General features: G+C 33.3%; 2 protein-coding genes across 3 annotated transcripts; both read right to left on the bottom strand.

Moving 5' to 3' along the window:
* Positions 1-3,263: 3,263 nt before the first annotated feature.
* On the bottom strand, positions 3,264-4,132 carry LOC125870328 (protein LIGHT-DEPENDENT SHORT HYPOCOTYLS 3-like). Its single transcript, XM_049550729.1, has one exon. It carries the CDS (start codon positions 3,908-3,910, stop codon positions 3,335-3,337), a length of 576 nt encoding a protein of 191 aa, XP_049406686.1. The 5' UTR covers positions 3,911-4,132; the 3' UTR covers positions 3,264-3,334.
* Positions 4,133-6,637: 2,505 nt separating this feature from the next.
* On the bottom strand, positions 6,638-13,984 carry LOC125870280 (U-box domain-containing protein 3). 2 transcript variants are annotated; one of them, XM_049550679.1, is made up of 5 exons: positions 13,772-13,984; positions 12,539-12,818; positions 9,520-9,636; positions 7,487-9,364; positions 6,638-7,052 (listed from the first exon to the last, which is right to left on the bottom strand). In XM_049550679.1, the coding sequence occupies exons 2-5, from the start codon at positions 12,812-12,814 to the stop codon at positions 6,987-6,989; spliced, it is 2,337 nt and encodes a 778-aa protein (XP_049406636.1). In that variant the 5' UTR covers positions 12,815-12,818; positions 13,772-13,984; the 3' UTR covers positions 6,638-6,986. The 2 variants fall into 2 exon arrangements, with proteins under 2 accessions (XP_049406636.1, XP_049406637.1); XM_049550680.1 differs by having other exon boundaries at positions 12,539-12,833; positions 13,772-13,960.
* Between the last annotated feature and the right edge of the window lie 1,915 nt (positions 13,985-15,899).

The raw sequence follows: 15,899 nt of genomic DNA, 5'->3' as shown, positions 1-15,899 counted from the left end.
TAATTTTTTTTTTTTGATGTGAAGACATTATATCCGTTTAATCATTTACACCAGCTAACATAACAACACTAAACGCACAATCCAAATGGCATAGACATGGAAAGACTATTTAAGATCTCGTAAGATTGATTGACCTAAGCCCAACAACTTCAGGTTCCTAAACCAATCCAACAAATTTTCCATGGGTAGCCATAATAATTATTCAAAAAAATAAAAAATAGTTCATCTTTGAAGTTTAGGAGATGAAAGTAAAAAATAACAGAATTAAAAGATGTCATTTGCGAAAAGTGATCTGAATTGATGGAATATACATTCAGACAACATATCTTTAGAGTTAAGAGCAAAGGTAAGGAATTATATTTAGGAATACTGACTAATGGAGCAGAGGTGAACCAAGAAATTTCATCAAGGATATTCTAGAATTAACATATGCATACGAAAAGTAACTTGTAATTTGTATACTCCATATAATTTTCTAAATTTTAGGTTTAGCAAACATAAGAATCATATTAATGTTCTATATCTACAGTTTTGTTATTTGCGGTCTATAGAAAACATAGCATCAGATTTGTGCAAAATCGCAGGCAACATGAGATTTGTATAAAATCAGAAGCATCTAATTTGTATAAATCGCAGCAATTTGTATAAATTGCGGCGATTTGTATATTTCGGGTGTATGTGTCTATGAAAATTGTGTTTGTCTATGTATATGTTCTTTGTGTTTGTATATCTGCATAAAATTTGAATTCATATATAATTGAATCGAGTTAAAACAATTGTATTTGTATATCAAATCTCTCTCGCTTTATACAAACACAAATTATACATTGTATTTTGTATAATTTATGTATGTATAAAGTGAGAAAGAGAGAAAAGCAAAAGAGAACTGAGCAGAGGAAGATTTGTATTTGTATAATTATAAGTGTATAGGACGAATAAATATGTGTTTGTATTTGTATATACAATTCTCTCTCGCTATATACAAACACACACAATTTATACATGTGCGTTTGTATAAAGTGAGAAAGGCTAGCGAGATTCTTTTAATGACAAAGTGTTTATTACGAATTAGAATTAAATGAAACCGTGATTATAACATTTATTTTGAATTAATAATTTATTGTTTCATTCAATTTTCCCTATTTTTTTAATAAAAGATATTCAACTAACCACGCTATCTTAAGGTAGTAATGAACTTTAGTCAAATCCGCTGCTTTCAACATCTTAGTAGAAAAACTGTCGACAGATATATTCTCACGACAAAATTATCCAATCCTTTAATCAACTGAATGTTTTTCTGCAAAGATCAATTCGTCAATTTTGTTCAAGATCCATAATTGTATAATCACTAAATCATAAATAATTTTTAGCGGTAATTAATTAATAACAGTAACTTAATTGTTATTAAATATGTATTTTTAGTGGCATAATTAGCACTGATCGCAAATGTCCCTAAAAATGCATAGCGACATTTGATCCAGACATTTAATTAATGCCCGTAAATACTTTTATACTCTTTGTTAATATGTATATTTATTGCCACTAAAAATTATTTTTGTTATATTGAATGAGTCCCCTTTTCACTGATATTCTACTACTCCTAATAAATCATCCTAGGATAATCTGAAAACATATTAGTGGTGGGAAGTGGAATATTTTCTTTATAGGTTAAAGTGCTAGTTTCATACCCTACTAAATAACATTGACAAGTATAAAAAGTTTGTCAAATATATATATTTTAGTCATCAATCGTAGTGATTTAAGTCATATATATTAATAGTATAATAAATTTTTATATTACCAATGTATTTTAGTCGATTGCCTATCGTTTCCTATAGTTCTCCATTTTTTATATTATTAGCGTACATAATTTAAACTCTTCGGATAAATCAGCTATCCAATAGCTATTAGAAGACATAAGGAATCACCCTTGTCTGCCAATTTCATCAAACCCCTCAGTGAAGTGACAGCACTAGCACCAATCATGTTAATAGATGCTTATATAATTCACCATTAAGAAATTTAATGGCAATATCAAATAATAGACGTATAATTTGCCACTAAAAACATTAATTATGAGCTTTCATTATTGCTTGAGCTCAGTCAGTCTATCTATTAGAACTCTAGATCAAGGAAGAAATACTTGTTAAATCAACATTTAAATACCAAATAAAGTTGCAAAAGTTGGAGACTAAAAAGCAAAATAAAAAAAGGAGTACTCGCTGTCTAGCTCTCTCGTAGTCCAAAGCTAATTCAATCGTATCCACCTTTGAAGAAAAGACCGAATAGCAACTCTAACTTATAATTTGATTTGTAATAGGTTACATAACTCTTTATTCTAATTTTCTTCGTGACAAGTTAAAGATTCACAAAATTAAAAGACATTTTCGTGCATTTGATATATCTTTAGTTTATAAACACAAGATTCAAAATTCTTCTTCATTATTTTAAATCTCGTTTAAAGTCAAAATAGGATAAACAAATTGAAATAAAGGAAGTCATAATTATGGGAAACGATCAGCAGGGATTTGACAAAACTGTAATGCTAGTAGCATTAAGGGCTTATTTGGTTGAATACATGTTATTTTAGGATTAACTATTCTGTGATTAGTAATTTCAGAATTGTTATTCTACTTTCAATATAATAACACTAGAATAATATTAAAATAAATTGTCCCTTATCCCTTCTATCAAACGAGCCCAAAAAGAAATGTGAAGTCACACTGAGAGATCAAAAACAACCCAAAAAAACATGAAAATTTAAAGTTATAATGACGATATGATAATTGATAACATAAAAAGAGAGCATCAAAGTATGTACCATATAATAATAATAATAATGCTAAGTATGTTCCAAAGTATTGTCCTTGTTAAGACAGCATAACAGACAACAGTTACTGTAGTAGTTGCATTCTATTAAATCATGGTTATAGTGTAATTTACTTTTTGGAGAATTTATATTCAATTTTGTATAACATGATCGGTATATATTATTTAAGAAAGAACTCATCCGTGAAATATATATAACCAAGTTTTATCATACTCAAAAATCTTACATGATATCAGAACAGACAGAGGTGTTGAGATTGAATCTGTCTTCAAAAATTACTACTACAAGTAATTTCATGAGTACAAGAAGTATACATGCTCTTGTTAGTACTTCCAATCAACTCTTACTAATAAATTATCATACGCTAAAACCGTACACATCACAAATCTATGAAATTGACGGTACGCAATTATTATTACTTACTAATAATAAACAAACCCTAGGTACGTAATGTCCTCAAAATAATTAGTAGTACTAATAACTGCTAAATCATGAAATTTTAAACTAAACTCCATGAGTAATGTTGCTTCTATTATTACCTCCTGATCCTGATGGCGGAGTAACACCAGAAAATTGTAACGATGGTTGTCGTTTCCTTTTCTTCTTTTCATAACTAACACCTCTTGCTTTCGACTGCAAATCACGAACTTCACGAAGGTAAAGCCTAACAGCACGAGCACCAAAAGGATTCATTTCAGATTTTCCTCCATTTTCTTCATAAGCAGCTCTAAGACGACCAATAAGTGCATCAAGGCTACCCCAAGCTTGACGAAGTGGACATGGACAAGGTGCTGGAGGATTTGGAAGGCCGTAAAATGGACATATCGGTGTGTGGATTTTAGTTTTACCAAATTGATCGAGGTAACGGAGGAATTCAAGGACGTGAGCTCCGCTACAGCGGGAGAGAGAGAGTGGTGGTCTATGGTTCTTAAGGTACTGACCGAAAGTGTTCCAATCACGACGTTTCTGATTCTCATATCGACTTGATGTAGATGATGATGATGACGACGACATAATATTATTATTATTATTGTTGTTGGTGGTGGTGTTGGAACTCTCTACTTCTGCAAAGGAATCCATTAAATTATTATTTTTGAGGTTTTTTTAGGGTTTAATAATAAGAGAAGGAAAAGAAGGGCATGGATTGTTGATTGAACTATCAAAAGATTTCCATATTTGTAAGATACAAGATAGAGACTAGAGAAAGAAAGAAAATTGGAGAGGCAAAAAGAGGAAGACTTTGATGAAAGGATTGATGGGAGAGTGAATGAGAGGATTCCTTTTTCTCTCTCTTTCTTTCGCTACGATAAAAATAACTTTTAACGATATATATACATTAATAAAGAATGTTAAAATTTTAACAATATTAGTTAATAATCATTGGATACTATAATTTAATGGACATTTATAATCGCCGTTAGAAATATGCTAACAATTATCGTTATTAATTAATTACTGCTAAATATTATTTTTTATATGTATGGTCATGTTTGAGTTTCTTTGTTTGAGCAATAGTAGAAAGTCTGTCATGTTAGTTGATTTGGTAGCTTTGAATTCTGAAAACGATGAAAGATTGGTTTTTTTCTCAAAAGAGAGGAAGCAAAATACTAACTCCTCCCTTAATTAATGCAATTTTTCATTGTGGTTGTTTTGGATAAAAGAGGAGAGAGAAAAAGGGGTTTTTTTTTAGGAAAATAATCAAATGTGGAGTAGGGTGATTGATAGATAGAGACAGTGAAAAAGTTAGAAAACATGGGGGCCATATAAAAAGGGAAGCAATATATATTCACCCACTCTCTGCTTGAATGACAGCTCCATGCACAGTTCTGACTCTCCAACACCCCCTTAATTCATTACTTCATGACTAAATCTTTTTTTGTTTTTTTCTAACTTCTTTATGTACTTTTATTGAAAAAAAAGTTATCTAAGTACGACTAAATTCTAGAGTCGTAGTGATAATATATATTGATTTTTGTGTTTAATCAGTAATTAACGAGATTTTAAGATATATATACACCCAAACCACGATAGGAAAGTCATTGAGAGGTGTTTACACATTTAGAAGAATAGTATAAGTGCATCCCTAGAGGATCTGACCGACTTTTAAGAATTATTTTTACCCAAGATGGCAAGGTAGTGAAGTCCCTCCGTAGCACCAAATGTGGCGCTAGTGCAAGTTAAGATGCACACCATGTGGCAAATGTATAGCCAAGGGAAAAAAACTCTACTCAGCGTAGTAACAAATCATCAAGTTTTTAAGTGTTGAGGTCTATAGCTTCAAGAATCGTCTAAACGTTTAATTAATTTAAATTCACACTAGGTAAATCATTATAAAAATAAAACGCTTCATATCAAGAATTTCATTCAGACACCTCAAGAAGAAAAGGTAATAATGACTGAATATCTCCGTCATGTGCCTCCAATAAGAAACTTGATTTGCCAATATACATTAAAAGGCATTATTTAAATACATGTAGAGGTGTTTATATAGTACCTCACTACTGTAAAATCTGAAAGAATGGGCAATATTAAGTGTTACGCTACAAATTACAATAATCTGGCCCAATAAAGATTCTCAAGAAAGTCATGACTGTAAGTTGTTAATTATTTCTTTATTACTTCCAAACATTTGTACTGTTTTAAGTACTATTAAGATTTCGATATTTGTAAATATATACTATTCCTTCTGTTCTAGTAATTTATATGATTTATTTTTCTTTTAATTAATCAATGTATAAAAAAAAAATACATTTCTAAATTTTAATAACAATTTATCTTTTTATTCTTAATGAAATAATTTAGTCATTGCAAATATATATGACTTGTTTTAAATCATAAATTTTAACAAAAAAGACATTTCTTAAATTCCATGCTAAATCGAATTACATCATATAAATTAGGATAGAAAGGGGTTTAGCATGACCCCTACATGTGTATTTATCAAAGAAGAAAACAAAAATGAAGGGGACTTTAAGCCTTACCTTCATAAACTAGGAACTTTGAGCCTTAAAACTACAAATTTCAAAAAATTTAAGTTGATTTTGATTATTATTACTTATAATATAGATTCAAGAATTTCTTGCAAGAGTGTTATAAGCCCACCACAACACAATTCACCTACGCAGCCATGCAATTTATATAAGTCTCACTAGTTCAGGATCTAATTACTTAGATATACTCTAGTTTGTAATATTACGTATTTTAACAGGTTTTGGTACCTCAAGATTCGTTTAGATATATCTCGGATACATGAGGTCAAAATTAGGTGTAATTTGTTCTAAATGCATTGTATCCAAATAGATTCTCGTGTATCTTGGATACATAGCAAATTTCACTTGCTTCTCTCCCATCTTGCTCACCACGCTCTCATATATCTTGTAATCCAGATACATGCAAATCACACCAGATACATGCATATACATATATCTGAAATACATACGAACCTTGCTCGGCTCTCTTCCTATTTTTGTGTATCTAATAGCAAAAATATATGTATCTAAGTGTATTTTCTTCAATATATGGTAGGAAACTCGAAATGACATCCCTAAACGAAACTCAATCATTAATTCACCAAAAGTTTCAACAATTCACAAAATTCATCCCTAAGCTTTCAAGCTTTTAAAAACTCGAATTTTGAACTGTTCACTTTATTTCACCCAATAGTCATTTATATCCGTGATGGCAAGCACAAATATCACTCAATCAATTTCTAAGCATCAAAGAATGAAAAACATATTCTCACATAGCAATTTCAACCACCTATTTTTTCAATTTCAAGAACATAGGGTAAGAAGATACTAGATAGATGGAGTGTAGTTACTCTAACATGAGTATTCACAACAACTTGTCACATATACAATATCTACTAGCTAACAAACGGCCTTCTTGAGAAGAAAAACAACCATATGTAGGGACAAAACCTTATTAGCATTTGTTGCCAATCCTGAAAGCTATAACACAAGAATCTACTACCATTTACATATCACAGTCCTAACCAGTAGCAAACAACTTCCTAATGGTAAAACAAACAAGAATGGGGAAGCTACAGATGATTTTTCAAAAAAACAATATTGCTACTGGAAAGAACGACGACCGACACTCTGAATATTGTATCCAATGGCAAAGTAACATGATTCAATGAGCCAAAACCTAGACATCATGACTTTCCCCTCCCCGTGGCTGCTTCACGTTGGCTCCGGAAATGACTGAGAAGTTGTTGTGCCTGCTCCGTTATAAAGAGAAAATACAAAATTTATCATCCGGAAGCTAGGAAAATTAACTTTAAATCAAGGATAAGAAAGGGAGAAAAATTTGTTATGGCTTCCCGTTACCCACACCCATCATGGTGGGTTTTATTGAGTGTTGCTATAACCAGCTTGAAATTTGTCGGGAGGGCAATGTGATGCACACCAAAATTGTATAAACCCTCTAAGACTGAGTAGAATCTTTTCTTATATAACTGTCTGTCTAGTTATTGGATCCAGATGAAGAAAGTAGAGTTTATTTTAACGAATAGTCTTTCATTTAAATTATAGACCGGCCCTTTAATTTCTCAGGCACTTCGTTTAGTAAGAAGATGACATCTAGGAAGAACAGAAAGATTGAAGTGGATAATGCAAAATGGGAACTTTTTAAAGAAGACAAAGCTACACATACCTTCTCCTTTGCTCTTGGGGAGCCCGACTGAGACAATGCAACAAGTGGCGGGACAGCACCTTCTTGCAACACTAATCGACAATACTTGGGACTGTTGAGACACAGTTGCAGCAGTATTGAGGCAGCATTTTCCTTTCCCCGCTGAGATCCGGTTTCAACAATCTCGACTAGTGATGGTATACCCTCCTCTCGGGCAATAGCTAAGCAGCCCTCTGAAATGGTAGACAAATTTGCAAGAAGAGCAACTGCCTTGTCAACCAATTCATTTGAAGGGTCCAACAACCTAATGAGATGCTTCACGGCTCCAACGTGAATGATGCGAGCCTTATTTTCATGAAATATTGACAGGTTAAATAATGCTGTAGCAGCGTCTTTTTTCCCTCTGATGGTACCTAAACCAAGAAGATCGACCAACGCTTTCACTGCTCCAGAACGCCCAATCTTTTTTCTGTACTCTTCCAAAAGAGACAGACTGAAAAGGGCTGCAGCAGCATTCTCTTTTGCTCCAGCATTTCCTGTTCTCAGGACATGGATGAGGGGTTCAAGCGCCCCTTGATCCGCAATCATGGCCTTGATGTCTTCATTTATTGATAAGTTTAGTAATGCTGTCACAGCATGCTCTTGAGTTGGTTTCACATCAGAGTTTAGCAAGGAGATAAGTGGAGCAATAGCCCCACAGCGGCCTATAATAGCTCGGTTTTCCATGTTGTGCTTTGCAAGAAATCGGAATTCTGCTGCAGCTGCCATTTGCACCTCTGTTGATTGACTTTCCAAGTCTCTAATAAGCTTTTCAACATGGGAACTCGTGGTCAGATCATCAGATGCTGACTTTGTTGGTAAGGAAAGTTGTCTAGCATGGTTGTGAAGTCCGTTCACAGCCATTTCACTCATTGTTTTGGAGCTGTGATATTGCCTTGCAGACAAATTAGGAGAATTCCCAACACTCTTGTTGCATGGAGAAGAAATGCGGTAATCACATTGTACCTCTCCAGATGTATCACTCACATTATCATGTTTGCTTGATATCCTTGAGACATCAGTTGACGCTGAGGGAAGATATTCAATACTGGAAACAGCACTTGATACGGATTCACTCCTGCTGTGTATATAGGAAATCCCTGGGGATGTGTGGCCAGATTTTTCAGCCTCCCTGATACGGCATGCACTAAATTCTTCTTCACTTAATTCGGATGTGCAATCAACCTTCTGACTTTCAAAAGGTTGTCCACCTTGATGACAAAGTCTTGATGTTGAATTGCTGGGATCTGAGGAACCTCGCACGTTGTCCATATTACTAAGGTGTACAGAATTAGATGTGATTCCATCCTGAGTGGACTCAGGGTTCCCGTCAATCCTCACTTTGTTTACCTCACACCAATTTTCTATCAGAGCTTTAACAGTGTAATTTGGGATAAGATTTGAATGTGCGAGTGCTTGGTTGGTTCTTGGGCATGTAGTTAGTCCATGATCCAGCCATTTTTGAATGGAAGCCTTCTCATAAGTTTGGCCTGAAGCAATAATGACTGGATTCACCATCAGTTCCAAAGACAAGGGACACCGGAAATAAGGAGGGATCTTAATACCATCTATGGCCTTGAAGTGGTCAAGTTCAAGCATACAATCACGAATATCAGAGAAGAGATCTATGGAAAGGCTGATCTTATCTAAATCACCTCGCGTTTCATTATCTTTAGCCTTCATCCGCTCCTTCTCTAATGCAATACATTCATTCAATAATTCTTCATGAGATACAAAATTAAGAGAGTGAATCATTTCTGTTAGACTTTCTGAGACAAGAATCTTTCCTACTTCGGGAGCCATATTCATCTGTTTCGATATTTGCCCCACTTCAAACTTTTGAATCTCCTGTATGAAGGGCTGAAATACAGGAAAATGGAATCAGTTGAGCTACTGTCAAGATCACATACTTATTGCACTAGCTTTACCACAATATTAATAAGAAAAGGAAGGAAGTGTGGGAAACAAAAACATACAACTACAAAATCTGTTAGAATTCGTGTATTAAGCCAGACCTGAATTTCAGAAGGACCCAGAGAAGGCGGTGATGATTCTTGTAATTGACATAAAATGTGAGATAACTTGAGTGCGTTGCTCTGGATTTTCAGCAACTCTGGTTCACTCTGCAAAACCTGGAACATTGAATATCTATAAGTTCTTTCAAGAAAATAGAAATGGAAAAGCTTGTGATAGGCTAGTTATCATTTTTCATTACTTTGTGTTAATTAAATAGAACTAGATGAAACCTTACAGAGAGAAGGAAGAAAACTGGCTATTTTACTGTAGAATGAGGCCAGGCACACAGCTTGATTTTTCACAGATTTTACAAATGAGGAAGTAAAGTAACAGATTGACAGTATCTTCGGATATCGATAAAGGTCGCTCTTCTCCTCCAAGAAGGGAGACAGAAGTTTAGGAGAACTGATAAGAACATCACTCTCATGAATCATGAGTTTAAACACGACCATTTGAAGTAGTTATTGTCATATTGATCTATTATATTTAACCCCATCTAGAACAGCTATATAAATGTAACCAAGAGTTACTCAGCAAGGATATCACATAAAAAGCCTGCAGAGAATTTGTCCTAAATCAGAATACTAGATACATAAATTCATTCTATTTAGGTTTCCTGCCGCAAAACACGGAAACCAATGTGCCTTGTAAGGCACAGCTGCCTTGACCCTTGTAAGGCTCGGCTGACATGCGCCTTACAAGGCGCATAGGTTTGCAGCCTTTTAAAAAAAAAAATTGTTATCATCATCCTCATTCGGATCAACGGGTTCTAGATTTCGTTCAACTAAAGCATCACTAACTCTAAGATGATTAATCAGATTCAGATCTTGAAACAATGGCTTATCATCATCCTCATCCTTTAATTGAATTCCAGATGTCGCAACATATAACCCCTTATAGTTTCTACTATCCACGACCATTTATTCTGCAAGAAAACAACAATCCAAATCCCCAAAACACATCAACAACACAAAATCTTTACTAATTATACAAGTGCCACCCAAACAAAAAATACGTTAGTACTCGAAATGGGTAACTGAGTTTTAGCATAAAAATGAAATCTTTATCGACAAATTCCTAAGAAAAAGCAAAACTAATGCTATCAGTATCAGTTTCTCTAAAAGGGTGTATTCTTAATCACATAAACAGTGCTAAAAATAACAGATAATTTTGTTATATATATATATATACACACACACATATATACACAGTGAAATTTTATTTTATTTTTAGAAAAGGCTGCAAAACACGGAAACCTATGCGCCTTGTAAGGCGCATGTCAGCCGAGCCTTACAAGGCTCAAGGCTGCTGCGCCTTACAAGGTGCATTGGTTTCCGCATTTTGCAGCTGGAAACCTTTTGTTGCCCTTTTGGTTTGATAAAATTTTGTTGCCCTTTTGAAATTTTTGAAAAATTTTGTTGCCACTTCCGTGTTTCTGCACTGTTAGAGAATAATTGGAGTTGTGCATTGCTTACATGATCTGTAGTAAGTGGGCCTGATTGTGTAATTCACAACTCCAATTACTGGGAACTTTTTCTCAACATCACCAGTCAAAGTTGGACCATGCCAGAGCACACAGCTAATCTATTCAGTTGTTGGAGCAGAAGAGGGGGGAGCGAGACTCAAAAGGGATGGTGGAAGTTGATGCCATCATGTATATGGTGGTCTGTGGAGAGAAAGGATGGAAGATGTTTTGAAGATAGATCCAATTCCATTCACAAATTAAAATGGAATTGTTTAGTATCTTACTTTTTTGGTGTAAACAATTATGTATAGTGGACATAGATCAAATTGTAGAGTTGGTAGGAAATTTGTAATTTTTGTGATGAATTTTGAAGGTGGTCACAGCATATCCTGATGCTGAGGAATACAAACTTACCAATTCTCTAAAAAAAAAGAAGTATCTGAAGAGTTTGTTAAACGGACATATTATCTAACATAAGAAAAAGTTGGTCTGACACTGACATAATCAAAGCAAATATAACATAATAACTTATCAACAGCACAATTGAATGTCAACACTCACTATAAGCAGTTGAGCACACCGTGAATGGGCAAACCAAGATTTCTGTTATTTTTAGAGAGCAAGACTATTCCTCAGAACTATCCACAACGATTAGTCTCAAACAAAAGAAATCAAACTAACAAGAATGGAAAAGGAATCAACCAGAGACCGGAACTCATTTGTTTGCTGAGTGTTCTTGGGTAACTGAGGTTAGAAATGAGCTATTGGATTAGACAGGTTTCTAGTTCAAGCAACAAGGAGTATCACAAAGCATAAGGTGGTTCAAAAGAAGGCACTGGAGTCAACTGAAGAAGGAGCTACTTACAGCAGTGTGGGGAGCTATGATCTATTATACTTGGCAAGCCAGAAACTAGACAGTTTTCAGGAACGGAAGTGTAAATACCAGTTTTGTTATTAGGAAGATTCAACGAGAGATGAGGGATAGATTAGATGTTTTGCATAGTTTCAAGAGAGCCTTATGTAGTCAATATCTGATTCAACAATTGTGTAAATAGCTGTTCGTTTTGGTTTTTTCTGTTTGAGGCCTAGGAGATTGCAACACCATTCCTGGAAGGTGGTTGTAGTACTAGGTGCTCTTTAAAGTTGTAAACAATGGCAATATCACAGTTATTACCAAAAACGAAGAATGGAAAAGGAATGGCATTGGCACTCAGATCCTAATAATAAGAGGTAGCTTCATGTGCTGGTGCTTAATTGATGTAGCATTGACAGTATAAAATTTACTCAAGGTATGGTGAATCCTTTAGTTTGTACTATGATGATATTTTGGAACAAATTAAGTTTGAATAAATAAATGCAACAGAGAATACTTTAGCACAAACTGTTTGAAAGTTGAAACAGAGACGGAGTAAATTTAATTAGGGAACAACAGTCAGACCGATAGACAGTCAAAACTGCGCCCAGACACCTGTATAAGTTCCTAAATTTTGCATGCGGTTTCCCTTCAATTTGTGAGCATATGTCTACATCAGAAAGAGGAGAATTAAAATTACCAAGAGAATCTTGCTCTTCTTAGGAGACCATTCTTCCAGTAATTCCCTAGCTTCATTAATGGCTACATCTAGTTCTTCACACTGCCTGCATATGGTTTCGTCTGAAGGAGCTTTTTGTTGAGCAACATCATCAAGTACTGGTTTTAATAGCTTCAACAAAGTTGCAATATTTTTGTAGTTCTTTTGACCAGGCATACTCTTTGATGTTAGACATGTTACAAGGTGAATGAATCGAGAGATACTGTTTATAAGGCACCTTACAGATGTCAACTCCATTAACCTGTCATGCACAAATCTAAAAACATATTATCTACACAGTGACTTGCAACAGAAAATAAAGATAATGGGTGGAAAGATGCAGGTTAGATGTGGTTGTGATGATTGATGGAACAACTACCTCTCTTATACCCTGCTTCTTACATGTTCTATAAGAATTCTCCGACAGCAAAGTTAACAAGAACGAGAGATCAAGAATGAAACCAATGCAACACAACAAACCAACACACAGTTATGACATTTATAGGTGATCTAAGCACATGACGGGAAGTCCAAACATCAATATTATTATCTTTTCAATGAACCACAAAGAAGTAATCCGCTATCTTCATACATTCTGATGTAGCTATCATACGCTTAGACGAAAAACAGTATGAAATACACAATTACTTCATGTCAAATATTTATTTTACAACTCCTTAGAAGTCAAAAGCTGCTACTACTACCAAATTTGGACAACATTAGCACAAAATTAAAATTTGAAATACCCTGAGCTGCAACAAACAACACTAGTCATGAATTACCATCAAATTTAATAGCATAACCTATTTCCTTAAATGGGTTCAAACAAATCCTTTCCTTTTTCCACTTCCACTCTCCAAAATTTAGATATATTGAATTTTCCGAAATAAACATATTATCTTCCTAGTTGCAGTGTATGGAAAAGTTAGAACACGGAGAACAAACAAACAAACAAACTTGAGCTTCAAATACACATAGCCAAGCAAGTTTAGCTTCCTGTAAAAAAGAATCTGCTACCCCCCACTTCACAAGATTAGATATTTTTAACACATATAACATTCTAAATAAAGTTATTGGCGATCCCCAACTCCTTACAATTTCCAGCTACCTTAACAAACAAAATCTGAAAACAGAGTTTTCTTTAACAAATTGGAAGAACCAAAAAACACAAAACCCAATTAGCATATTGAATTGAAAAGCAGCTTTGGGTTATACCTGGAGCTTAGATAATTAAAAAAAAAAAAAAAAACAGATCTTGAAGAAACAATGGGGTGTTTCAAAAGTGAAGAATTTTCATTTGGAATAAAGTTGAGGAATCAAAATGAGCCCTTTTTCTCCAACAATTCTTGCCAGTGCTTCATTTTGTATAGAGAGAGAGAGAGAAAGGGGCTGTAATTAACAGGGCAGCAAATTGCAAAGGGGAGAAAAGAAAAACAGTGGTAAAATTGGTGGGACCCTTTATAGGTGCAGATTTGTTGGTGATGCTTGTGAGTTGTGAAAATTTATTATTATTATTATTATAGTTATTATTACCAAATGTATTGAGGTTTTAAGAAAATGTTTATCTTTTACAAATTTCAGGAAAAGTTTTTTTTTTTCAAGTAAGGTGAATATAATGAAATATTTATCTGATTCACAGTTTTTCTTCTTATTATTCCTTAGGCAAAAGTACTTATTATCCCCTAAATTTGAAGTTTTTTATTCGGTGTACATCTAAATTATATTTTATTTTAATTATTCCCGAACTTGTTTATTCCTTCATCACGTACACCTTTTTCGTCCACCTGCTTCTATTGTGACTACACGCGCACGACAGTTGGCAAAAGTGGTGATGTGGATTTCCACCTGGATAAATAATAACCACCTAGATAAATTAATATTGCAAAAAATAAATTTCTTAAATTTAAAATTCATTGTTTAAAAGTTATTTTTGAATAAGGGCTGATTTCGCAGAACTCCTTTTGAATTTGGGTTTTTCTAGACGTGAAGTTGGTCGATTAAATTTCAAATTTGTCTGAAATTCTTACCAAGTAAGTGTTAATCTTTGTTTCCTTTACTTTTCATTTACATTTTTCCTTATTTTTCGTTTAAAAAATGCCAAATATTTAAGAAAAATGGAGATTTTACGTTTTTTATCGTTGTAGCTTTATGATGTGGCAAAAAATCACTTCCTCACGAGCCTAGTAGAGTGTGTTGTCAATTTTTACGCCAGGTGGACAAGAAAGATGTATGCGACGGAGGAATAAACAAGTTTGGAGGTAATTAAAACAAAATTTAATTTAAATATACACCGAATAAAAAGCTTCAAGTTCAGGGGTAATGAGTACTTTAGCCTATTCTTTATTGTCATAAGATATTTTGGGTGAACTATTTAATGAGAATGGTTCATAATCTCTCAACTAATTGTGTTACGATTAACTATGAAGTTTATAAATTACAATTTGATTTCTTATTTTGAAAGTGTAAAATTGATTGATTTTTTACCACGTGATAATATTATTCAAGCTACACTAGTTGTGGTCCAACCATTCAAGCTTAGCCACAACATAAGAAGTCAAACACTAAATGCACCAATTGCATCTTGTTAATTGTTATTTACTTTCATATGTCCTAATTATTTGTTGGTATTTCTTTTTTTAGTTGTTTTTAATTACTTGTTCATTTTGACAAATCAAGAAAGTATAATTTTTTTTTACTTATTATACCTTCAATTTATTACTTTGAAAAAGGTAGAACTTGAAAATCTTATAGTTTTAATTCATCTACTTCATAATTAATAGAGGTAAAATGGTAAATTAACTATGTTAATTATTGTTTTCTTAATAGGTGTGTCAAATTATAAGTAGACAAATAATTAGGGATTGAGGAAGTACTCTGCAATTCACTTTTAGTATTGGACTTTACCGGGGTGTTAAAAATTAATGAGTAATTTTTTAAAATAGGTTAAAAGTAACAAATAAAATGAAATTTATATTTAAAATAATGAATAAATAAAGTAAATAGAAAGAATACCTTTTTTTTAAAAAAAAAAGATTAAAAGGTTTAATTATGGTAAGTAATCATTGACAACAATATGTGGCTAAATAATAAAGTGTGGTCGCTTTAATCACGTTGCTTTAACAAATTGTCAAAAACCACAACATTCTCTCTATGACGAGTGACGACTTAAAAGGTCTCAAATCTTCTTCTTTTTTCCATCGAGTCAAAGCATCACTTATTTATTTATTTTATTTTCTTATCTGTTTAAAATTTCTGTATTATATAAATATTATAACTAAATATTTTACTTACTACATCATTCTTTAGAGGGACTAGGGCTAAATATGATTGGACTTTAAAAAAA

The sequence above is a fragment of the Solanum stenotomum genome, chromosome 7 (genome assembly GCF_019186545.1).
Source record: "Solanum stenotomum isolate F172 chromosome 7, ASM1918654v1, whole genome shotgun sequence".
Classification (NCBI taxonomy): Eukaryota; Viridiplantae; Streptophyta; class Magnoliopsida; order Solanales; family Solanaceae; genus Solanum; species Solanum stenotomum.
This window is presented reverse-complemented; position numbering and strand designations above follow the sequence as displayed.